Below are 24,423 nucleotides of genomic sequence, written 5' to 3' on the forward strand. Positions count from 1 at the left end.
AGGTGCTTTGAAGATCCCAAATTGTCAGAGTAATTTCATCATGGTCCTTCAAACTGGCGGCTATTGATATTGCTGTCTTTTCTCAGGGTTCCAATGGGATGAAGGTGTGACGAAGTGAGGATGGCCCCCCCATGTCAAATGTCAATGCTAAAAAGTAGCTCGCCGCCTTGCGACCGTCCCAAGCGGCTATCGCCTTCGGGGATGACTTGCATTGGAGGCTTTAGAAGATCTTGCGCCAGTCAAAGCTACGGTATCCTCCTCGTTGGAGATAGGGCTGGTAGAGCTGTGTCTGGTGCTCAGCCGGCGTAGCAGAGACCTAAGCGGTGGAGAAACTTTCATTAGGTGAATGTGCCTGGAGGTGGAGCGGCGCGGACATCTGAAGGCAGCAAAGAAGAATCGTCCCAAAATATTAATGCGTGATTTTCCCCTCTGGCTGATTACTCGAGCCAGGCCCCAGCCATTTCCTCAGCGTCATTTCTTTACCCCCGATGATCCCTGCCGCAATGGCTCTCCTGTGACGCCTCCTCATTTCTTCCTGACCCTTTCAGCCGCCCAAGAGGGGGCTTCTGGGGCATGATCTGGTGATGCATTTGCTGTTATATTGCAATCGTCCAAGATCTGTGGATTTTTTCTTAATACGCGTATGATTTCGTGATTTTTCCAGCCTCGGACCCAATCACCGATACACTTTCCAACGATTTCCTGCCATCAATTTTATGATTGGCCTACGCGCGAAAGAAAAAAGTAAAATCAACAAAAAGGGTCGAGGGGGTGCGTGTTCCCCGCGGCGTACCACGGAATCGGATCGGGCTCCACGAGACTCCTGGTGCAAAATCTGGTGCACCATTGACACGCTTGCCACTAATAAACAACCAGCCCCCCGTTGCAGTCTCATATTGGTTCTCTTCCTCCTCCAATCATCAACCCATTTTAAGGAACAAGCCTCGAGCCTTGACCTTCCTGTCCAATTGAGGCCCCAGACTCACCGGCTGATCTACTGCACCGCGACAGTGAGGCCTATCGCTGCCCTGCTATCACCAGGGCAGAAGCATCAAATATCGTGTCCTGATTCGGGGAAGAAACGCACATTGCGACAAAGTCACCTGATTGTGGACGACCCGACTCTGTGGGCATCGCCAGCTGCAGCTTCGACCAGTAAGATCGCTCAATTGACAATCACAGCCTGTTTCACGATTCCAACGAATCTGTTACTCATTCAGTGCCCCACATTACTGACAAAGGCGTGCATCAAGAGAAGGGCAACAAGGAGCATTGTTGTTGTTGTTGTTGTTGTTGTAGTCGAACGCGACTATCCATGATAGTGACGCTCACTAATCGTTCTACTTCCCTCGCAAGCTCTCGCCAGTCGAGCGCGCTGTCCAGCAGCCTCTACAGCTGAGAAACTCGTCTCACCCGGCTATCGCATAAGGTCAACAGCACTTCTTTGCTCAGCGACTACCCCTTACCCGACACCAGGCCGATAAAACCCCACGGCCGACCTGTGCTAAGCGCTGCTGGCACTTCAGACAACTTTTCGCCCAAACAAATCCAGAGCTACGCGCCTGTCCAGCCCTGCCCGATACATATACAATTCGAAACCACTCTGAGACTCCAGCCTCGAAAACGGACATCTGCAACCTCAAATCCAGACAATTGCGAAAGCGTTCATACGAGGCAAGAAGCCGACTTTCGACTCTTTTTGGCTGTGGATTGCCGAAGGTACGACTTCGTCAGAGTCTCCTAGCGCGGTATGCAATGCCAACACATCCATTCGTTACCGCCTTTTTGCCATCTTCCCCCAACCCTATCACCCCCTCTTCCAATTGATTCTTTCCCTTTCATTAATCATCCATGTCCTCTAGGACTAACGCTCTCTAGGCTTCTCTTACCACAGCAACGTGAAGCCGCACCTTGCCTACCTAGCTCTCCTCCCTTCCTAAATCGAATCCGGACTGCTCCACAGCGCCCATTCGTGGCGACCAAACTCTGTATCAGCCCTCTGGCAACTTGGCACACCAGCACCGCCTCAAACATACGTGAATAGAACAGGACCGTCACCCAGACCGCTCCCTTACAAAGTTTCTCTTGGGAGACTGGCGTAGGGAAATCGCGAGTAAGAGTACTAAGAGTACAAGAGCACACGCTATCCAGCAAAAATCCTCTGTGGCGGGAGCCTGGATTACCCACTCCGGTGACAGCACATGCGTAGTGACGCCAGCACACTGCACTGACACCCAACGGATCTCGCCTTGAACTAGAAGCCTCACGAGAACGGAGGCGTTGTGCAGCGCAAACAGTTCAAAAGAAAGCTTTTTGGACCAGACAATTTGATTCAATTTATTTCGACCTGCTGGCCCAAGAAATTCCTCTGTCGCAATCCGGTGAGTATGTCCCACGTCCAATCATTTGTCATTTCGCGTGCCGAGACTAATGACACTGGGCTGCAGGCCGGCGCATAGAATCTTGCCCAATACTCGCAGCCGGCTAACCCCGCCGTGAAGGTATCTTCACTGGATCTCTGCCTCGTCCCAATCACACAAGCAGAAACCCTCCTGGCATCGCCCAAGTACGACACGTCCCAAATTAAGCGTGCCGAGGGCACCACCTTCCAACCTATCCCATTCTCACGTCTTGCATAGGTCGCTCGTGGAGACAGACGCCATCGGCGAATTGAGGATAATCCAACCTTCTTTACCGCAGCAAGCCAGATCTATCAATGATGGACTACGCGCAGCCTCAACCTCCTCATTATGGCCAGCATCCACACGCGCCGCACATGCAAGCCGCGTTTACGAATGCGCAACAGAACCAAGGACCGTCAACAATTACGTCCCCGCCCAATCAACCCCAGCAAATGCACCAGCAGCATCCAAATCAAGCATCCCCTGTCCTACCATCACAAGGTGGCAACTATTCCTATCCACCTCAGCCTGGCAGTCAACCAAACCACGCCCTGAATTACCCTCAAGCATACGCCGTGCCACAACCAAATATGCAAAACGCAGCGGCCATGGCTACCGCGGCAGCCGCCGGTAACAGCTATCAATACCTACCACAAACATCGATGGCGCAGGGATCGCCACGAATGGCGACCATGGGAATCAAAAATGAGGTTCAACGGAGGTCACCAACACAAATGCAGAATCAAATGGGATCACTCCCCTCCCAAGTCCAGCACAATCATCGAATGTCTCAGAGTCAAATGGCCCACCATGTCAGCAGCCCACATACGCAGAATTCGAACTCAGTCCTGTTGAACCACATGCCCCCACGAGGTTCTGTCCCACCTCAGATGCCTCCGCCTGCACCACATCAGCCGTCGCCTGACACGGCGCCAGCAGCTGTCGAAGAAGCTCCACTATACGTGAATGCCAAACAGTTCCACCGCATCCTCAAAAGGCGGGTTGCAAGGCAGAAGTTGGAAGAAGCCTTGCGGCTTACTTCCAAAGGCAGAAAGCCATACCTGCACGAGTCAAGACATAAACATGCGATGAGGAGACCCCGGGGACCAGGTGGAAGGTTTTTGACTGCAGAAGAGGTTTCTGCCATAGAGAAAGGCGAAGGTGGAGAGCTACAAAAATATGCAAGCAATTTACCAAAGCCCGAAGCAAATTCGCCAGCGGAGAATAAAACGCCTAAGACAGGGTCGAAGAGGAAAGCTGGGGATGATGACGAAGACACACCAGCAAAGAAGATCAAAGGCGATTCGAACAAGAAGAGTTCTAGTCCCGATGACGATGACGAAGATGGAGACGACGATGAGGATGCAGACGACGAGGAATGATCATCCCCAACGGTCTCGACGCCTCTTAATCACTACGGCTCTTTTCTTGACAGGCTTTGTTGTCCCTCCTTTAAAGATACCCCTCTCCTTGCCTGATTATATCTTCTTTAGCGATGGAAGTTAAGGTTCTTTGATTGCGGATACGAAAACATTATGCATGATTATGGGTCAGGAACTCTTCGAATCTAGATTGGAGCATCCTTCATTGGACATACGATTCCCCGATACATCCAGAGCGCCAACGCTTTTGCATCACAGGAGTAATAAGCGACACACGCACACACTCGCTGAGCACCTTTATTCAACGTCAGATATGATTCACGATTCTCCTTGATATGATGAGCATAGCGCTGGATATATTTGGAAGCGAAGATATTATTGAGTCATTGTAGGCATCATACATATCCTTTTCCTCGGATTGTGAGAGTGATAGGATTGTGTGACTGGTTGATAGTATGGAGCAACGTGCCTGGGCACCCCTCACTTCAGAGTAATGATATTGAGACTGGTCTCTTCATATAAATTTTCAATTCTACCAGTCAAGTGACACGTGCCTTTTGTCTTCGGGTGCAAAGGGTAGAATCCGACTACGTCTGATTCCATGGAAAGGAATCTGTAATGTACCTGATGGCCTGTGGTCGCACCCTTTTTTCCAAACGCAGCTGTGACACGCCAAGACCGAATGGAGTAAGCCTTCCTACGGCGGCCTTAAACCGTGAAACTTGGCTACGTTGCCACAGTTCTTGCCTTTGAACAACACCTCAACGCAAGGCCTGATAGCTTCTTGCTCCTTTCATTTGTACAGATGCCATGATGATAATAAGGCATCATCCAAAAACCTCACACCCTGCACTCTCCCTCACTTTTCTCCTGTTCCTGATACTACAGACCCTTCTCCATGCCTCAATTGCCAGCGCAACCGATGACAAGAAAGATGCCCCCACAATTACCTCTCACAAATTCGAGGTACAGCCGGCCGAAGCCCCCTTCTACTTCACTGATTCCGACGTCATATTAATCCTCACAATGGGTGGCACCGTTCTTCGCTCCGCTGATGCTGGCGCTTCGTTCGCTCCAGCCCCAGGCATCCCAGAAAACTCCGCCTACGAGCTTTACCTACATCCTTATGAGGATTCTACAGCCTATGTTTGGGCACAACATGGCTCCGAGCACTACGTGACGAGCGACCGGGGAGAGACTTGGCGTTCTTTCGAAATACGGGGGGCGCCCCGAAGGTCAGGGAGGCCGCCGTTCTCTTTTCATGCTGGCGATTCGAATAAAGTGATCATCAACATCTGCACGAGTATATTTTTATGTGATGAAGTCGCGCTTTACACGCTCGATGGGTTTGAGACCGAGGCTAGGAGCTTGAGAGAGCAAACTCGTGGGTGCACGTGGGCCAGAAGTACACCTGAGTGGGGAAGCAATTTCATAGCGGATCCCGAAGACGACCAAGATAAAGGGACCGACAATGACGACAGGATCGTTTGCGTAGTACAGGGACGTTTCATCAGTTTTCCATTCAGCTCAAGGGACAATCGCTTGGTTGTGAGTGATGACTTCTTCGAGAACGAGGAGGAGCCCATACTGCAAGCTGGGAGAACAGTTCAAGGCATTGTGAATATGGCGCCAGTAAAAGGGTTCCTGGTTGCGGCGGCCAGCGCAAAAAAGACGGACGAGCTGGCGCTTTATGTGACGGACGACGCAAAACAATGGCATCGCGCAATTTTCCCAAAAGACCACCGGCTAGAAGAGGACGCGTATACGATTCTCGAGAGCACGAATTACTCAATTCAAGTTGATGTAATGACTACACCGAGCCCATTGAATGCGATGGGAGTCATGTTTACAAGTAATTCTAATGGGACGTATTTTACACAAAACATCGAGCATACGAATCGGAACTTCAAGGGCTCTGTGGATTTTGAAAAAGTGGCAGGCATTCAGGGGGTCGTCTTGGTCAATGTTGTGGATAATTGGGAGGACATTGTAGATAGCCCGTTGAGCGAGAAGAAGGTCAAAAGCAAGATCAGTTTCGATGACGGACGAACATTTGAGAAGATTACCGCAGACGGAGATGACATACATCTGCACTCCGTCACCGATATCTCAAATATGGGAAGAGTATTCTCAAGCCCAGCACCTGGCATAGTGATGGGAATCGGCAACACAGGAAAATTCCTAAAGCAATATGAGGACGGAGATCTTTACGTTTCTGACAATGCTGGTCTCACATGGTCGAGAGGGCTGAAGAACGCACATAAGTACGAGTTTGGTGACAGAGGAGCTGTGCTAGTTGCTATCTACGATGAAGGGCCTACGAATGAGATTCAATACTCGATTGACCACGGCAGGAGCTGGAAGAAAACAGATCTCGATGTAAGTGAAAAGGTCACAGCCAAAGTTCTGACTACGACACCTGATTCAACAAGCCTGAAGTTCTTCCTTCTCGCCGCAGTTGGCGAAGGGCCTGACTCGGAATACTACTCGTTCTCGATCGATTTCTCTGATTATCACAAGGGTGGCAAATGCGGCGAGGGTGATTTCGAATTATGGGATGCGCGTGTTGACGATAAAGGGAAGCCCATTTGTATAATGGGAAGTCAGCAACTGTACAGAAGGCGCAAGCCCGATGCAGAATGCTTTGTGGACAAAGAATTCGAAGATCCTCAGCCTGAATTCAAGCCATGCGCTTGCACGGAGGAAGATTTCGAGTGCGATTACAACTTTTTGCGCAGCGAAGATGGGACAAAATGCGTACCTTCGACGGCCTTGACTGCGCCGGACGACCAGTGCAAAGATGGAGACAAGACATTCAAGGGGTCATCTGGCTTTCGACTGATTCCAGGCAATAGATGCGATCCCAAAGGCAAAGATGCGGTCGATATGGAAAAGGAAGAAGAAAGAGATTGTGGAGAGACCATCAGGCCACCAGCCAGCGGCGATATCATTTCAAAGATCCATACTTTCGAGTCATCTGGCGGTATCGCAGAGTACCATTATCTTGAAAGGACTGATGCAAGTAATGATGACGATGAGACAGTGGTCGCCCTCACCACGGATGGAGATGTCTGGATCACGAGAGACGCCGGCAAATCTTGGAAGCAGATATTTAAAGAAGATAAAATTGCAGTCATCTATCCGCATACTTACAGAAATGATGTGGCTTTCTTCTTGACAGAGGGTAAGAAAGTCCATTATACTTACAACAGGGGCGCAAACTTTGGTCAATTCAAAGCTCCGGAGGTCCCGACTAGAGATCAAGCCAAACTTCCAGTCCTGAGCTTCCACCCAAGATACAAAGACTGGCTCATCTGGACCGGACAAAAAGACTGTGAGGGCAAAGGCGGCCAGTGCCATAACGTGGCCTACTTCAGCAAAGACAGAGGTGGTGCATGGGACCATCAGCTTCGATATGTGAAGAAGTGTCAATTCATTGACTCAGAAGGCCGCGAACACGATGAGGACTTGATATACTGCGAGCAATTCAAGGAAGAAAGGCTAGACCAACCGAAACAGCTGAAGTGGAGCAACAATTGGTTTGCCGATGATCATCAGATATTTGGTGACATTATCGATTTCGCCACCATGTCTGAATTCATCGTCGTTGCCGCACGAAAGGAAGACAATCGCGATGCATTATCGTGCCACACAAGCGTTGATGGCAAGACCTTTGCGCACGCTCAATTCCCACCTAGCTTTGACGTTCCTACGGAGAAAGCATACACAGTTCTTGAAAGCAAGACTCACGCAGTTTTCCTACACGTCACAGTCAACAATATTGAAGGCTCTGAATATGGCGCGATTATCAAAAGTAACAGCAATGGGACATCTTATGTAATGAGCTTGGAAGGTGTCAATAGAAACACATTTGGCTACGTGGACTTTGACAAGCTCGACATCCTCGAAGGTGTTATGGTTGCGAATACCGTCACGAACATGGCGGATGCAGATGCTGGCAAGCCGAAAACGTTACAAACTGTCATTACTCATAATGACGGTGCTCAATGGGCCCCTATCAAAGCTCCTGAGGCCGATGTTGATGGCAAAAGCTTTGATTGTGATGTGTCTAACACACCAAAATGCTCCCTTCACCTCCATAGCTATACTGAAAGACAAGACAGGCGTGCTTTACTGTCCTCCGCGTCAGCAATTGGACTGGTGATCGGTGTAGGCAATGTTGGGGACGAACTCATCTCGAAAGCGGATGGCGATACTTTTTTGAGCCGTGACGGTGGAATCTCATGGCAAAACATTAAGAAAGGCACTTACAAGTGGGCTTACGGTGACCAAGGTTCCATCATCGTCATTGTGGAGGATGAGCGACCCACGAAGATCGTTTACTATTCTCTGGACGAAGGCAACACCTGGATAGAATACCAATTCGCTGATAAGGAGTACTCTATCGCAAGGCTTTCTACCGTGCCTTCAGATACCTCTCGAAATTTCATATTGTGGAGTGGTTCCGAAGGTAAAGGCGAAGCAACGAGCATCAACTTGGATTTCACTGGACTTACCGACAGGCTCTGTGAACTGGACGAAAATAATCCTGACGAAGGCGACTATGACCTTTGGGAGCCAAGACACCCGCTGCAAGAAGACAACTGCCTCTTCGGCCATGTAGCACAGTATCACCGGAAGAAGATCGGCTCCAACTGCTACAACGGTCCAGAAATTGAGAAATTGCATTCGATCGGCAAAAATTGTTCCTGCACCCGCGAAGATTTCGAATGGTATGTTCCCCAACCCTCTCTTATGCACAAATCCACTAACAGCTTTCAGCGACTACAATTTCCAAATCCAAACCGACGGGTCCTGCCAACTCGTCGCCGGCCTCTCCCCACCCGACCACTCCCAACAATGTATCGACAATCCCGACCTGATTTCCTACTTCGCACCAACCGGCTACCGCCGTACACCCCTCGATACCTGCTCCGGCGGCAGAGAACTCGAATATACCTCCCGCGAATCTTCATGTCCAGACCACCAGGATGACTTCGAAAAGGAACAGCGCGCCAAGGGCCTCTCGGGCTTCTGGTTCTTCGTCCTGGTCTTCATCCTGCCCATCGCCATCGCTTCTGGTGTCGGATACTGGGTCTACAACAACTGGGACGGGAAATTCGGGCGGATTAGGCTCGGGGAGCCGGGGAGTGGACCGGGGGGCTCGTCGGGTGCGGTCTTTGATTCGGAGAGGCCTTGGATTAAGTATCCGATTGTCGCGGCTGCGGCGGTCGTGGCGGTTATTAGTGCGCTGCCTTTGGTGGTGAGTAGTGCGTGGAGGAGCGTGATGGGGATGGTGGGACGAGGAGGGGGAGCGGGGAGGTATGATCGCGTGGGGACGTATTCGACGAGAGGCGATTTTGCGAGGGGGGAAGGTATAGTGTAGGTGAGTTGGATGAGGACGAGCTGTTGGGGGATGATGAGGAGGAGGACGGGGGTGGGGTGTAGGATCGATAGGTGTTCAAAAAGATGGGCATGCAATGGATTCACTTGGGTGCTTTGCAGTTTTGTTTGCCAGCATAGGAGTTCTGGGTATTGTTCAGCGCCAAGGTCTATGAAATCTTGGGAAGTTGTAGCATCATAGCTTGTGTTGGTGGCAATCAATATTGTAGAACCGCTCACTTCTTTGGTTTGATTACTAAGCCTGTTTCTGACCTATCTCACATTCTGTTTCTACAGTCAAGAACTAACAATATTTTAGCATTAATGATATTTCTTTCTACTTAGTGGAAAGAAAGGATATTTTCATTTACATATTACTGTCATATATATTATGTCAAGTCAAAATAAGGTAATTACATGATACACCTCCTTTAGAGGCCTATACTCGGTAATACTATGTATGCTTCTGCCTTCTCATGGGCGATAAGGCTGCCCATGTATTGATTTCAATATAGTGAACTATAGATTTTGAAGTTTAGTATTTGGCCTTCGAATTAAAAGATATCAAAGTATAGAACTAGGATATTAGATTTATATTAAGTGTAGATTACAGTGGTTCCTAACACAGACATAAATAATCATTCATATATGTTTATTTTGCAAAAATAATGTACTTTTATCGCTCAAGTGCACACTAGGATTCTTTATATCCTGAGGCTCCCCGCCTTCTCTGTAGACTTTTACGGAGTACACTCGACAATATCACTTCTGATTATTGCCTTACCTAAAATCTTTTGATAGATTAGCTGCTCAAAATTCCTTTTCATTCGCCCTTGTGCGCTATCTTTATGAGCACAATTGAAGGCATACAAACCTCTTCTTCAAGGCGTACAATCATATTTGCTACTCATAATGCCCCACAAGAGCACTATCGCCGACCTCGAAGCCTCGGCTGCCCCTTTCAATATCAAGCCGGCGGATCTAGGTCTTCTGCTTAATGCTGCTGTGGAGGCTAAGGAGTTGGCTTATTGTGGGTATTTCTCATTCATTATTTTTATATTCTAGGTCATGATTGCTGTTGCTATGTGAGTTGTGCGGTATCGGTGCTCGAGGTTTCGTACTCGGCCGAGCTGGACTTCGTTGTTTCTCGCATGTCAAGATTGTGAACTATGAAGAGATGTCTTGCTGTTGGGTTTAGTGAGTGGTTTCGATGCGTGTGGTTGATCTTTGGCTTGCCACTTCTGGGGTTCTGTGTGGGTGGTCATTGCCTTTGGCAAAAGACGGTGTCCGTAATTATTTTTTTATTGGATTCGTTCGTTCGGGGAGTTAGTCCAGGTTGCGATGCTCTGATGACAGAAGTTTTACGGGTATTGCTGTGACATGAAAGGTGATGGTGACCTTGGGTCTATGTATGCGATGAATTGATGTGATGAGAGATGATGGAGGTTTAAATACCCACGATCTTTTCGCTCAACATAGCTGATCTCATCTTTTCTCTCTAGGTCCATACTCCAATTTCCGCGTCGGAGCAGCAGTGCTCCCAGCCTCTACTCGTCCAACTCCCCCCATTGTTAAAGGAGCAAATGTTGAGAACGCCTCATATCCCGTGGGAACGTGTGCTGAGAGGTGCTGTTTGAGTAAGGCTGTGGTACGCAGGTCCTCCGAAGCATGGTTTGAGCAATCACATGAGTATGGCTACGGATTACTAATGCTTTTGGGTGTATAGACAGAAGGAACTAAAAGAGAGTTTGTAGCGTTGGCTGTGGCTACGGATGTGAAACCCGCTGGTATGGAACCCCAACTATATTTTCTTTTTGCTGAGGGGAAGGCTAATGAGAGGAGGAGATAGCGAGTCCATGTGGCATGTGTAGACAATTGTGAGTCTTCAGCGAACGTGGGCTTCGCTCTCTGAACGTTAGCTGATATTGGAGAATAGTATACGCGAATTTTGTTCGTTGACGATGCCTGTTTTCATGATTGATAAAGATGGGGAATTTGTTGTGAAAACTATGCAGGAGTTGCTGCCGGATAGTTTTGGACCGGAGAACATGGGACAGCCACAAGCATTAGGGGACCTTGAAGGATAGGCAAAGACGCCATAGTGCCTAGAAACTTTGAAGTGGAAGCGGGGAGAAGGGACATTGATAAAGCGGTTTCTGAATGATGTGGAATGAGCTAATGAAGAGACGTCGATGTCAAGGGAACCTCGAGGGATATTGGAGTATCAGAGGTTTCATGCTTGGACTAATGCCAGCCAAAGATAGCCATAACAAAGGAGCATGAAGTGAGATAACTTTTCCAACGGCTTTCTTGTTTCTCCTGAATGCTACTTCTGCTATCTCATGCGAAAACTTTCAAGACAGCAATGAATGGCCAATATTGTTGTCTTTTCCAAGTCTAGAGAGCATTCGTCTGCGATCGAAAATTTCGCATCATTCAAGAGTTACAAGCGTATCTACATAGATACTCAGGCCGCCTCGCAGATTCATGGATCATAGATTCTTTTGACGTATTAGCCCCACCAACCTCTGAGCCCTTCATACACGGCAAAAATGAAGCCAGAGCTAGGCGCCGCTCGCAAAACCGTGATACCACAGCCTCTATACATACCGCGGATACCTTGCTGATTCCAAAGCGCCTTGCCTGCTGACCAAAATGTCTGTCTTGCCATGCCAGTACTAAGCTCTGGCTCAAAGACTGTCTTTGGATTTCCAGTAGTATTAGGCCTGGCAACGCCTGATTCAGCACGAGAAACGACTGGCCCGATCTGCTCAGTCTGCATGCGGGATTTGATGGTATCAGCAGGGAAGAAAGCAAAGTTGTAGATGACGCCTGCCGACGCGCCCGCAACTAATTGCTGCCAGACCGGCAAAGCCGGAGGCCGTGAGCTCGTGGAAAGCTCTGGGGCGGATGATTTCGACGCGGCTTCTTTTTGAGCATTTTGCTTCCTAAACAGAGCTGAAGTGCCCTCGTACGCCCCAAACCAAGCTGCACTTCCACCAGTCTCCCTAATCAAAGTGCCCAGTTGTCCGTGCCAAAAGCCTAGAACACCATAGTGGCGGAAGAGATTCCCGATCACTTTGGCCATAGGCGGACCACGCTTTGAGCCAGCTTCTGGTGGTATCTGCATCTGACATTTCACAAGTTCAATAGGAGTAAGGAGCAGGCTGGTGAAAGCGCCGCTCATGCCCCCACAGAGGAGCAACGCATTCATTGGCAAATCACTCCTCTCGTAACCACGCTTGTACGCTGTTGCTAATAGCAAGTCTTGGGATATTCGGTAGCTGAAGAACAAGCTGCTAGTTTCTACCGCGGCTCCAAAAATTGGCGCTGCGACTCCTCTGTAAAGCCCACGAACAACGCCGTCGGATCTGATAGATTGTCGGAAGCAATCTAGTGGACCGCTGTACATTGGATGGTGGAGTGGCTGTGATTGTAGACGGACTTTCACCGTGTCGAATGGATATTCGATCATTTTTCCAATTGCACCAGCAAGGGATCCAAAGGCTATATCTTTGAGGGCTTCTGCTGATTGGGAGGACGACATATCGACAGATTTCGCAGCGATTTGCTCAAGAGTGAGGTTGGCCGTGCTCGTTCGAGCTGTCTCTGGGGAAATTGCTTCCATGGTTTGGACACGGCCGTTCGAAATATTGAACGGCCAACACTTGTTATCGTAGACACTTCATGACGGTCTCTCCCCAGCAGCTACGACACTTGATTATCAGAACGGCATTGTGCGTGTTGTACTGGGCTGCTGCTACTCGGTGAGTAAGATGGGAGTAAGCAAGAGGTGACTGAGCGTGTGGTGGACCAAGACACCCGGCCGGTGAAAGTTTATATGAGTGGCTTATTAAGCATCGTATCTTATCTTAGCGTCATGTCTTGGTAGCTTCAACCAAATCTTTGACTAAGAAGTGTGCGACAATATCGAGGCTGAAAAGTTGGGCCAGCTTTAATCCAAGATGGCTCTTACGAATGAGCCTCCAGTGGCTGCCGTCAACTCATTGACAGCGCCTGGCCTTCGCAAGAATGGTGAGAACGAACAGAAATCCGCACATCAACTATTTCAATTAATTGAGATGTAGGCAAACAATGGCGCGCAGCAAAAACACCGTTTCGCCTCAATGCAGGCCAAACTACATATGAAAAAAGGCTAGCTGAAAGGCACGCGCGATCAGCTATGAAAGCAAAAGAAAAGGAAATGAAGGAAGCAAAGGAAGAGGACCGACAGGTACGAACATCCGCTTTGTGCGTATGAGAGAAAGCTAAAATGTCGCTGTGCAGAAACAGGTTCAACGCATCAAAGATCGAAGGGCTGCGAAGGAGGAGAAGGAGCGATATGAGAAGATGGAGGAGAAGATGCGAAGGAAGAAGGTGGAAAGGTTAAAGAGAAAGGAGAAGAGAAATAAGATGCTGAAATCATGAGTCTTCCCTTGCAGTTTGCGAATGTCTTTTGATCAAGCGCGGCGCTGGACGTTTCTTCGTTGTGGGTATCTCGTCTATCATTGGGGTATCAAAGTTCATCAAAAAGCCTCAAAGTCGCCTCAGCGTCGACCATACTGCTCTGTTCTTCGGCTCCCACAGGCTCCGCATCGCAAGTGACAGCGGCGTACGCACCCTCTACCGCGCTTGCCATCAGCTCTGTAACCACCCCGCCCTCAATCTGGGACCTCGTCGTATCATTCCCCCAATCCAAAGTATTACTTCCATTCGGGTACACATTCACGTCATCTGGAATCTCCAGCAGCCGGATCTTTCTCACTAGAAGCGCTATTCCCAGCACCATTACCCACGTCCCCACACAATACGAGCAGACCTTCCACCGCCTCCCCAACCTCGCTCGCCCCTCTTTCTCTCTCCGTCCCGCCTCCTCCGCCTTCGTCCTAACCCTTTGCAACCTATTCTCCAAATCTGCCATTCTCCCCTTCGCCCCTCCCATTCGCCTCTGCAGCGCATCCACCCTCTGCGCCTGCCTGTCCAACCCCTCAATCGCCCCCTTTATCTGGCCCCCTGTCTCCTTCTCCAACGTCTGCGCCTCCGCCACAAACCCCTCATGCATCCCCCCCGACTCCCTGGCCAGTGCATGAAAAGCCTTCACCCCATTCGTCAACCCAGACAGCGAAGTGAGAAGCGCATAGTAAGTGTAGTCCAGCCTCCTTGTCATCGTGGTGCCGAGATCCGAGAGGTGTGATAGAGTAAGTCGGAGGCTCTCCTCATGCTCCTGTCGCCCTCGCCGTAACCGTCCTACTTCTGCAGCTACTTTTCTAAGGCGTTCCTTTTCGGCTTGTTCGGCTTTTGCTTTCAGTCTCTTCTGGTCTTGAACGTACAATGCATTGGCGTCGATGTCCAGGACGGCATTCTCTGGCACTAGTCTTGATGTGGAGCTGTCGGCGGGGTTTTCGATGCTACCCCGTCGTCGCCATTCGCCGCGGAGGAGCTCACCGAAGGGGTAGGGAGTAGAGCGCTCGATGGCACTCTGTGGGACTGATTTATTGTAGCGGTGCGTGTGGTGCGAGCGGTGTGGATGGTGGTGGATGTGGTGTTTGGAGGGGTTGGCTGGCTTTTGGGGAAGAGTGCTGGAACGAGAGGGGGAGGTGAAAGAGTGGTTGTCGGAGGTAGTCATGGTTGGTAGGGGAGGTGTAGGTGTTGTGGGACGAGACATGATGAGAGGGAGAATGGTAATATCTCGTAGGAGCAGCTTGTAGAGCTGGAAACCTTTTGAACATATTTTTGGTGCTTCGTCGTCGAAGAGACGCGTTTGTGCGGAAAGAGCATTTCGTCTGCCGGAATTGCGGCACTTCAAGATCAGAAAGAAAGTTTTTGATATCGTCCACATACAGTCGCATACAGCCTTCACCATGCCTATTTCTCTTGCCGATATCGTGGCAGGTTTGCCATCTGACGAAACTTCATGGGGCCCTCCAACCACAGCAGAAACGCTTGTGGAGGGTGTACCGTACGCTCCATATTCAAAGGGCGACAAATTAGGGCGGATGGCGGACTGGACTACAGAAGGCAAAGATAGAGACACTAGAAACAGACATCAGAACAGAAACTATAGAGGTGCGCTCGCATGGAGTGTATACGGGCCGACTACTGAACTAGCTCTTAGATCAACAAGTGTATGGCGCTGGCACTTCGTCGCTTTTCGCCGTCCAAGTTGCGGAAGATGAATCTACCTTTTCGGTGGTAGACAATAACAGAACATCAGCTAAGCGTGTATTTGGTCGCGGCGGTGCCCAGACACAATTCAGAGGTCGCGGACGAGGGGCACGCGACGCTCGAGGTGGCCGTGCCAACTATCAGAACGCAAGGGTAGGAGGACGGGGTGGCCAGCAAGGGTATGGATACGATCAACGAGGAGGTCGAGGAGGCAGAGGTGGTCGAAGATTTGGCTGGAAAGACTACGACAAGCCACAACGAAATCGTGATTCCTCTATTACAATCAAGCCAGAATGGGCCATGCTGGAAGAGATCGATTTTGCCAGGCTCCAGAAACTGAATCTTGATACTAGCGTCGGCGAGGATATCGATACTTACGGCTTCCTCTATTATTACGACCGTACCTACGACAAGCCCCCCGTCAAGAATACTGAGCGGAAACTCAATGTCGTCGATCGAGCTGCATACAACGTCACCACATCCTCTGATCCCATCATTCAAGAACTGGCCGATAAAGACGAAGCCACCATCTTTGCCACGGACAACATCCTCTCTATGCTCATGTGCGCCCCTCGCTCTGTCTACAGCTGGGATTTGGTCATCACCAAAAGCGGCAGTAAGATCTACCTGGACAAGCGCGATGGGTCCTCTCTTGACATGGTGAGTGTGAACGAGAATGCAGCCGATGCTCCACTAGAAGCCAGCGAGGGAAACAAAGACAGCATCAATTTCCCCGGTGCGCTTGCCCTCGAGGCCACTTTCATCAACCACAATTTCGCGAACCAGACTGTCATGGAGAGCGAGTCTTCGAAAGTGGATATGTCGCATGAGAATCCCTTCTATAATCCCTCAGAGGAGACAGAGCCATTGGCGAGCAAGGCGTACAAGTATCGCCGCTTCGATTTGTCGCTTGAGAAAGATGAGGAACCCTTGAATTTAATAGTGAGGACGGAGATTGATGCCGTTGTGAAGAACAATATCAGTGGAGATGATCAGATGTTGACGTTAAAGGCCCTCAATGAATTTGATCATAAGGCGCAAGGAAGCGGTGGGGCATTGGATTGGAGGACGAAGCTATCGAGTCAGAGGGGTGCGGTCGTTGCAACTGAGATGAAAAACAACAGTTGCAAATTGGCTCGTTGGACTACGCAGGCCATTCTCGCCAAGGCCGACGCGATGAAACTTGGGTGAGTCCTTTTCTCATGCTTCAGGTTCTAGATTTTTGAGCACCGCTAATGGTGATAGATTCGTATCACGCATCAACCCAAAAGCGCCCGATCGCCATGTCATCCTCGGCGTCGTGGGCTATGACCCGCGCAAGTTCGCTGAACAGATGAACTTGAATCTAGGAAATGGATGGGGTATTGTAAGGACGATCATCGATATGGTGAGATCGATGAAGGATGGACGATACGTGCTGGTAAAGGATCCGAATAAGCAATTGCTGAGATTGTATGAAGTACCTCAAGGTACCTTTGAGGATGGTGATGACGGAGAGGAAGCCCCTGAGCCTTCAACCGTGGAGGAAGAAGCTGAGGAGTAAGGCTGTAAGCTCTGGTTTAAGCGCTGGAGACATCAGTCTAGTGATAGCAGACAGCGCTGTTTCTCACCATGATGCATTCATGTTTAAGCTGATCTGAATAAAGGTCCACGTTGAGATGAAAGTTTTGCGACAAGCAGTCCTTTGATCTCTTCGCACTTCATGGTTGTATGCCCTTGTGGTGAAGATCAACTCGATTGTCTTGATTTATTCAAACGATTCCAACTTCGTAAGTCTCTTGTACCGTCTGGTTTGAGAAGACATCCTTGAGCGTCTCTCGATCTTGGAGTTTCTAAAAAAATCTCGGTGTCTTGCTCCAAACATTGGAAACGGCGCGAGCTTCTTCTGTCCACTGTCATTGCAGTTTCTGGAGAGCGCTGAGGGCTAGACCTAATAACGACAGATGGACCACGAAGCGATGATCCCTTATTTTCATTCGAGAAATGTCTCCGCTCACTTGAAGACTCTTTTTCGGTCTGGATATTCTCGGTGGTCGGCAATGGTGTGAGGTGACTGGTATCTTTACCTTTCTGGTCGGACTGTTCTCCAGTCACATCCTCGCAAATTCGCCGACGTTTATTACCTTGCACATGAGATACAGGCTCCTGCTGGTGATCAACTGAGCTAAGTACCAATTGTCTTGCTGCGTGAATCACTATCTGATCCTCGTTAATGTTCCTGGAGCTCTGACATAAAAGATCAAAGTTTTGAGCCTGCAGAGTGGCCACCTGCTCGCGCAATTCTGTTACATCTGTTTCCAGCATCTCCATCTCATCGAGTCTAGTGTCCATTGCTGTCATTGATTTCGTTGTTGCATTCATGAAATCGGACATCAATTTCACTTGCATGAATTTCATGCAGCTATCCATAGTACTATCCGTACTCATCGATTCAATCTTCCCTTTCAATCTGTCCATACGCATTTTCGTATATGCCCCTTCCGCAAATGTTTCATCTTGTTTATGAATCAGCTGTGCAACATTCATCTCTACATTCTGGACCTGATCGTAGAGGCGGCGGATAGAATCGTTATCATTATTTGCCATGGTCTCTAGAGCGCGAATCTCATTTGAACATACCTTGTGCCCTTCCCGGAGCACAGTGAGATCTTGCTCGAGCCCACCGAGCGAATCTACAGCTGCATTGAGTTTAGTCGAAGCATGACCGTGCTCCACCTTGCTTTTGGTTATGTCTTGTCTCATACAGCTAATTTCTGTCTTGAGGTCGCTTACTTCGGCAAGTACAGCCGATAAGTCAACAGCGGTATTGGAGGTGGCTTCAAAAGGTCCAGCATTCGGAATCTTGCTGGAGGTGAACTGTTTGCCTGCATTGCTATCCAGCAAGACAGTGGCATCGATTGACGAGTCTCTAGTCGAGCTGACATAGTGGTGCGTTTTGCCTTTCGAACTCGTTGAAATCCTTGATGCTTGGCCCTTTTTGCAATGCAAAGTCCGCTTGATTTTCGAGAATGAAAAAGGCCTTGTGTTGAGCGCAGCTGGAGCTTGGGTTGTGACAGACTTGGCGGTCACATTTTTATCATTGATGAGATAGCGATTGCTTTCCTGCCATGTCAGGTACGCATTTTTGCTCGGTTGACGGGTGGAATTACGACGAATACAAAAGCAGGGTTCGGACGCCGAGAGAACTGGTCCAGAGCGGAAATAAAGGAATCAGTGTGCAAAGTAATGGAAACTCACATGATCCTATCATCGCTCAGTCCAGCATCATCCTTGGAATTCAAGACTTTGCATCCTATGATATCCTTGCAGCCGGAACAATTGATATTTTGAACAACAAAGCTCTCTAATTGGGTGTCTTTGAGCCCGCTCCTTCTTCGGCCGCCAATCTGCATGCCAGGAGCAGAGAAGAGATCTTCATTTTCAGCGGTCAAATACTGTCCATCAATTGTGTAAAATGCGTTAGTAGAGATGCAGAGAACCGCCTCGCAGCCTTTACAGTCAATTGATATGAGATCCTGATGCGCCATGTTTGGTGGTAAGCTCTTGGACGTTGAAGAGACTTTCGTGAGTTCGCGTTGTTTACGAGAATTTACTAGCGCGACGGAGCCCCTTTTCGTCATTTGACGTACTGCAAGGAGACCAGAAATCCTAACGGGATAGCTTTACCATCGAAGGTCTCATTATATATCTACATCTCATAGTGACTATCCTGGGAACACTTGTATACAAGATATGCTTAAAAGCGCTGAGAGATATCGCTATACTCAATAATCCGAAATGCCACTCCTCACTTTGCCTCCCAGACAGAGCGATGGCTCTAGGTATATCAACAGTATCAAAAACGCTTTTCAAGGTGCATGGAAGACTCAAAAGGCATTTTGTATCAATCGCCTGACTCCACGTCATTCCTAGCAAACTCATCGGTCGTCCTTCATTGCGAATTGCCGGCTGCCACGCTTCCCTCGCGAGACTTAGCGGCACTACCCTCCCTGGATCTTCTCCCTTCATGCTCTTTGAATTTTTTCTCCTCTTTCAGAACCTTGAAAGGCTCGTCAGCTTTACGCAGCTCCTTGCTCATACCGACAAAGAACTCGCAATGGAACCTGAGGTAGTCTTTCTGCTTTGGTTCCGCTTTGGAGAAATCCTGGCCTTCTGTAGGGCCGAAAACTTCAATGACGTCTCCAGTCTTGAGCTTACCCCACAGCCAGCATCCATTACCTTTCATGAGGCGAGTCCCGTTAATCTTAAGGTATCGACTCGTCTTGGTGAAAATGATTGCTGTTAGTTCAGGGTGCGACTGCCAATCCGACTTACCAGTGGCAAGTTCATCTTCGATAGTGGGATACCAGAGCAGGATATAAATTGCTTGCTTCGGGACGCGATCTTCCTTCGGATTAGGGTGGACAAAATCTCTATCAGTGTCGCGGCCAAAGGTGGTGCATCGTGAGGTCACTCGGATGGTTTTGCTTGGGATTGATCCCACAGTTGGAGAAAGAGTGCCGAAACGCATGGGCGGCTTAGCGAAGGCTGCCTCTTGGCTCGAGATTTCCGCCCGTTGAGGAGGCTTGGTTTCAGCAGGAAAGGCTGGTCCAGGAAGGGATGTAGTGGTCGCAAGCGCACTTGGCGCGGTTGCTTCACCTTCAGCTGAGCTTTGGCTGTTAAATGCTGTCGGAAGGAGTGACGTATTACTTTGCGTTTCCTCTACACGTTGACCGTCGGAAAATGAGCCATAATCAGAGCTCACTGAATGTTCGGGTTCGAAGGGTTGTGAGTTCTCATTGGAAGTGTTAATGTTGTGAGTATGGACTCCAAGGCCTCCTTCATCAATTGATAGGCCCTGGCGGTTTGTGGCACTTTGCTGACCGTTAGCTGCCACCGAGGTTTGAGATGTCACAGTTGCTGGCGATTTGGTGACTGGACCTGACGACCTGTCCCTAGCCCTAGTCGTCGAGCCATCAAAGAATTGAGGTGTGCTTGGAGTGACAGGTTTGCTGTCCGTGGGTTCAGAAGTACCGGACTCGGGGGAGCACATGTTGAGGTCCTCTACGAGCTGTTCTGCACCTAGAAGGCTAGGTGCAGCACCTGCAAATGGGTCGCTAGGCAGAAGTTGTGGATACTGCAAGGGGTTTTGATTTGCGGAACTTGCAGTGTTAGGCGACTGATTGTACGGGCTGTTCTGTGACGCTAAGTCATTTACACCTTCTAACGGAGGTTGCCAAAAGGCCTCATCGTACGATTGAGGGTCGTAGCTTCCGTTTGTGGGTACATCAAGGGCATCCTGAGCAGTCGTACCCAGGACACCAGAACTTCGAAGCGCAGAAGATCCGATTTCTCCGAACAGGCGAGTGTTTGGCTGCTGTCGACCAGGAGTCACTTGCGGTTCCACTGATCGATGATCATCAGGTGCACCATTTGCAATCCATTCGCCGAATGAGCCCTCGATCCATCGGTTGGAGCCTCTGAAAAGATCAGCCTCCGCCTCAGGTTCCGCATATCTTGATCGCTTTGCACTTCGAGGATCCTCAATGTCATCATCTTCGGCTGCGAGATCTTCAGTAGGCCTTGTGTCTGCTAGACTTAGCTGGGAAGCGCCAAAATCATCGGATCCTCTGCCGGATCCGGCATCGAGCTCGGATACTTTTGAAGTATCTCTAGAGGTAAGCCAAGGGTGATCCAGCAGGTCCTTTTCTCGAGCCCTTCTAGCAGGATCTATTGTCAGGGCGCGCTTGACAAAGTCGATCCCTAGTTCTGATATTCCCGCTTCATCGAGACGTTCCCAACATGGTGCTCCACTCATTATGTTCATGAGCATCAAAGCTCCATCATCCTCTATTGTACCTGTATATGGGGAATGACCGGACAGTAGGTGGAAGAGTACAGCAGCTACAGACCAGGTGTCCACATTGTGTTCGTACGGTATCGTTCCTCTACGTCTGATCGACGTCAGTATGTGTAACCAAAAGACGTGTGTGAACTCACGGTTCTCCCGAACGGGTTCTTTTACTCGGATGCAAGCCTTCCTTCGCTCTTTGAAACCCTGGGTAGATCTCGGGAGCACAATACAATAGGGTGCCACAGAAGGACTTCAAGAAAGTCTCGTCGTTCTGGACTATCTTGGAAAGTCCAAAGTCAGAAAGCTTGTAGACATACGGATCGTCCTTTGAGACCAGGATATTGTCAGGTTTTATGTCGCGATGAGTAATCCCCTTCTTATGAAGATAATCCAAAGCGTTCATTATCTGAATTGTCATGACCTGACACATGTATTCTGGCATTGCCTTATTGTTGTTGGTGTAAATGCTAAGGTCACCGCCTCCCACATATTCCAGCGTGATGTAAATGTGAGTCTTGTTCTCGTGATACTCAATATACTTGACGATGTTGGGGTGCTCCAGGTTTTCCATCACCAGAATCTCATTGTGCAGTTTGTGACTCAGAATACCGTCCTTGATGAAACGCCGCTTCTCAAGTGTTTTACACGCGTAAACTTCACCAGTCTCTTTAGCAGACACCTTATATACAATGGCGAAAGCCCCTTTGCCAATTTGGCCAACAAGATTGTACTTGGCGCTGTCGTCCCATCCCATTTGATGATTGGGATCTCCAGTAGCAGCGGCCAATATGGACGCGTGGGGAGTGGTCTCCGCATTGTCCGTCAACGCTTTGAATGGAAGCATCTGTGGTGGCGGAATCCCCCTCTGTTGGTCGCTGCTACTTGCATTTGACGCTGAGCTTGTTCAATATAGCTCAAGTAAGCTTCAAGATTTTTACTGTACCGATCCTTTTGATTGCCTCTCGGAGGAAAGCGAACGATGAAGCGAATTACTTCCTCGTCTCGATGTTGTAATGTTGGAAGCTCGATCATAGTGCCATTACTAAGCACTTGCTTCGAAGTGTGAGCAGCACGCCTCTCCTCTTTACCTCCCAATAACACCTTGTCAACAAGGGTGCCATTTGTAGAGGTATCTTCAACCATGGGAACACCATGTTCTGTGAAGTAGATACGAAAATGACAATTGCTTATTTTGTTGGCGATACCAGAACTCAAGAGCATATCACACCTGTGTGGATTCCGTCCGAATGTAAAGCCAAGACGTACGTCATGGATCTTCGAAGACATTCGTAAGGCAATATCCTTGGATGACTTCCTGCTTCGAACGAAACGATCTCTCCGCATCCTCGACTCGGACAGGGTTTCAGCTTCGTTTGAGTCGGCCGTGGTGTCTGTTGTCGGAAACCCGTCCGGATCATAGGATATTTCTTCATCAATAGGTGGCAGGTCATCGACATCGTGATTCTGTAATATGTGTTGAGGTGATGTTTCCGCAATCAGATCTACAGCTGCCAAAGCTGAACCTGAAGATGGTAGCAGAATGCACAGCACTTCGGCTTCGTCTTGTTCAGTCAGCATTGAATTCGAGCCCTTTTTCCGTCTTGGATCTATGAAAAGTTGCGTGTCTGGTTGGGTGCCAGGAAGCGTGGAGGGTGCTTGGTCTGCCATGGGTTTTGAAACTTGTTCCGTCTTTTCGGACTCGTAATGCTGCAACTCTGGTATTGGTGCTTGACAAGGTAGACGACCGTTGATGTTGAAACCAACTGCGTGCAAAGGCTGTTCGACGCGCAGGCAGTTAGCATGCAATTGCGCGCGAACGTTACCAATTTCACGTACGATTCTTTGTGTAGGACCTTGGCTATTGCTTGTCAGCAAGCTCTCCGACTCTGATCTCCTGGTTGAAGCGTCGATAGGACCAAACTCTACAACATCTGGCGATCCGCTATCAACATTTGCCTCTGGAATATACCGTGGGCGAGGAAATAAATCTGGTGGCTGGTCTCCGATTGCCCGGAGGATGTCTCGTGCAAGAGGATTTGAACCTCCAATAGGCCACTGGAATGAGTCAGTATCAATACGCCCGACTTGATTCTGCGGTCGCTGTGCTTCAGGCTGAGTTCTGTGGTGTGAGCCCGAGCTCATTGAGGGGCTTGCAAGCATCATGATAGGATAAGCAGAAGAGTTCTGCGAGGTATGTGTAAAAGAAATGGAGGGAATTTGACGCGGTCGAGACACGAAAACAACCTTCATTTTGTTGATGCTGTCGCCACAGGCAACAATCGTGATCATGTGTTGGTTGGGGATGGCTTAACACTTGACAAAGCTGCCCCGCAATTGACGTACCTAAGCTCTCTTATAATGTTTAACACACCTTTTCGACTTGGCGTGTATCTGTTCAAAGTTCTAATGCTTTGCAAAATGCCTAATGGATCCAAAATCTTCGCTGTCCATTCGCCAACATTGCACGCCACAGCAACGCGTAGATGACGCCAATGACCTTAATGTCGCCGTGGCAGATCGATCAAATAGATCATTCGATATCAATTATATTGTCTTCTTGCGAATCCTCTTCCCGAACTTGCGGTGAGAAATTGTGAACCAGTTGAATGTGTACGCAAGCCTGTGTCTTGTGGCATTTCAAGCTCTGCCGACGATATGAATCGTCCAATCCCGCTCCGGCTCCTATAGAAGGTCCTTGAGCCCGCCAGTTGTATTCAAGCTCGTTTATATATGTAGCATATCCCAGCTCTTTTGTCTGAGAGTTGTTCAAGGGGCCAGCCTCCTGCGTTTCACGACCGAAGCTCACAGGTCACTTAGTCTTCGTAAGAGGGTCTCACTATCTATACATAGAAATAAAGGACAGCGAACAATGATAAAAGACAGGATGAACAGTGCGCAAGATCGATGTTGTGATCGCAAAATCATTGCAGTTTTTCTACACGGCTCCAGGCTTAAGCCAAGCCAAGCCGTTGACCCAGCGAGGGATCCCTGTTCCTGCGTTGTCGATCTCCCGAAACCTAGATTTACATATCTAAAACCTAGGCCGCAGGACCCGTCAAACAAGGTCGTGTGAAAATGACGAACTCGCTGTTCGGCCAGTGATTCTCTGCGATACATGAGCACGAGATGATGATCAATCGATAGTGCGAGAGGATTATGGAATATTCATCCTATCTAGATCATGGCTAGCCTGCCTTGCCAGTACAGTCGTTCGTTCCTCTTGCTCTTCAATTATTATGGCATATTGACCTCTCACGTC

The 24,423-nt window shown here is 49.1% G+C and overlaps 9 protein-coding genes across 9 annotated transcripts; 5 read left to right on the forward strand and 4 right to left on the reverse strand.

The window, feature by feature from the left end:
• Positions 1–2,719: 2,719 nt before the first annotated feature.
• On the forward strand, positions 2,720–3,784 carry KY384_004117 (uncharacterized protein; the record flags this gene model as incomplete). Its single annotated transcript, XM_044812623.1, has 1 exon — positions 2,720–3,784. One exon carries the CDS (start codon positions 2,720–2,722, stop codon positions 3,782–3,784), a length of 1,065 nt encoding a protein of 354 aa, XP_044670043.1.
• An 810-nt stretch (positions 3,785–4,594) lies between these two features.
• On the forward strand, positions 4,595–9,232 carry KY384_004118 (uncharacterized protein; the record flags this gene model as incomplete). Its single annotated transcript, XM_044812624.1, has 3 exons — positions 4,595–8,517; positions 8,567–9,047; positions 9,176–9,232. The coding sequence occupies 3 exons, from the start codon at positions 4,595–4,597 to the stop codon at positions 9,230–9,232; spliced, it is 4,461 nt and encodes a 1,486-aa protein (XP_044670044.1).
• Positions 9,233–10,078: 846 nt separating this feature from the next.
• On the forward strand, positions 10,079–11,253 carry KY384_004119 (uncharacterized protein; the record flags this gene model as incomplete). Its single annotated transcript, XM_044812625.1, has 4 exons — positions 10,079–10,196; positions 10,669–10,814; positions 10,893–10,953; positions 11,153–11,253. 4 exons carry the CDS (start codon positions 10,079–10,081, stop codon positions 11,251–11,253), a joined length of 426 nt encoding a protein of 141 aa, XP_044670045.1.
• A 425-nt stretch (positions 11,254–11,678) lies between these two features.
• KY384_004120 (uncharacterized protein) lies at positions 11,679–12,794 on the reverse strand (the record flags this gene model as incomplete). Its single annotated transcript, XM_044812626.1, has 1 exon — positions 11,679–12,794. The coding sequence occupies one exon, from the start codon at positions 12,792–12,794 to the stop codon at positions 11,679–11,681; it is 1,116 nt and encodes a 371-aa protein (XP_044670046.1).
• Positions 12,795–13,131: 337 nt separating this feature from the next.
• On the forward strand, positions 13,132–13,594 carry KY384_004121 (uncharacterized protein; the record flags this gene model as incomplete). The annotated part of the gene is made up of 3 exons (XM_044812627.1): positions 13,132–13,201; positions 13,255–13,400; positions 13,454–13,594. The coding sequence occupies 3 exons, from the start codon at positions 13,132–13,134 to the stop codon at positions 13,592–13,594; spliced, it is 357 nt and encodes a 118-aa protein (XP_044670047.1).
• Positions 13,595–13,682: 88 nt separating this feature from the next.
• On the reverse strand, positions 13,683–14,831 carry KY384_004122 (uncharacterized protein; the record flags this gene model as incomplete). Its single annotated transcript, XM_044812628.1, has 1 exon — positions 13,683–14,831. One exon carries the CDS (start codon positions 14,829–14,831, stop codon positions 13,683–13,685), a length of 1,149 nt encoding a protein of 382 aa, XP_044670048.1.
• A 196-nt stretch (positions 14,832–15,027) lies between these two features.
• On the forward strand, positions 15,028–16,874 carry KY384_004123 (uncharacterized protein; the record flags this gene model as incomplete). Its single annotated transcript, XM_044812629.1, has 3 exons — positions 15,028–15,232; positions 15,282–16,518; positions 16,577–16,874. The coding sequence occupies 3 exons, from the start codon at positions 15,028–15,030 to the stop codon at positions 16,872–16,874; spliced, it is 1,740 nt and encodes a 579-aa protein (XP_044670049.1).
• Positions 16,875–17,059: 185 nt separating this feature from the next.
• Positions 17,060–18,858, reverse strand: KY384_004124 (uncharacterized protein; the record flags this gene model as incomplete). The annotated part of the gene is made up of 2 exons (XM_044812630.1): positions 17,060–18,428; positions 18,569–18,858. 2 exons carry the CDS (start codon positions 18,856–18,858, stop codon positions 17,060–17,062), a joined length of 1,659 nt encoding a protein of 552 aa, XP_044670050.1.
• A 404-nt stretch (positions 18,859–19,262) lies between these two features.
• KY384_004125 (uncharacterized protein) lies at positions 19,263–23,327 on the reverse strand (the record flags this gene model as incomplete). Its single annotated transcript, XM_044812631.1, has 3 exons — positions 19,263–21,264; positions 21,311–22,063; positions 22,108–23,327. The coding sequence occupies 3 exons, from the start codon at positions 23,325–23,327 to the stop codon at positions 19,263–19,265; spliced, it is 3,975 nt and encodes a 1,324-aa protein (XP_044670051.1).
• Positions 23,328–24,423: the final 1,096 nt, after the last annotated feature.

This window comes from Bacidia gigantensis (assembly GCF_019456465.1).
Source record: "Bacidia gigantensis strain McMullin 20006 chromosome Unknown contig_231, whole genome shotgun sequence".
NCBI classification, from domain to species: domain Eukaryota; kingdom Fungi; phylum Ascomycota; class Lecanoromycetes; order Lecanorales; family Ramalinaceae; genus Bacidia; species Bacidia gigantensis.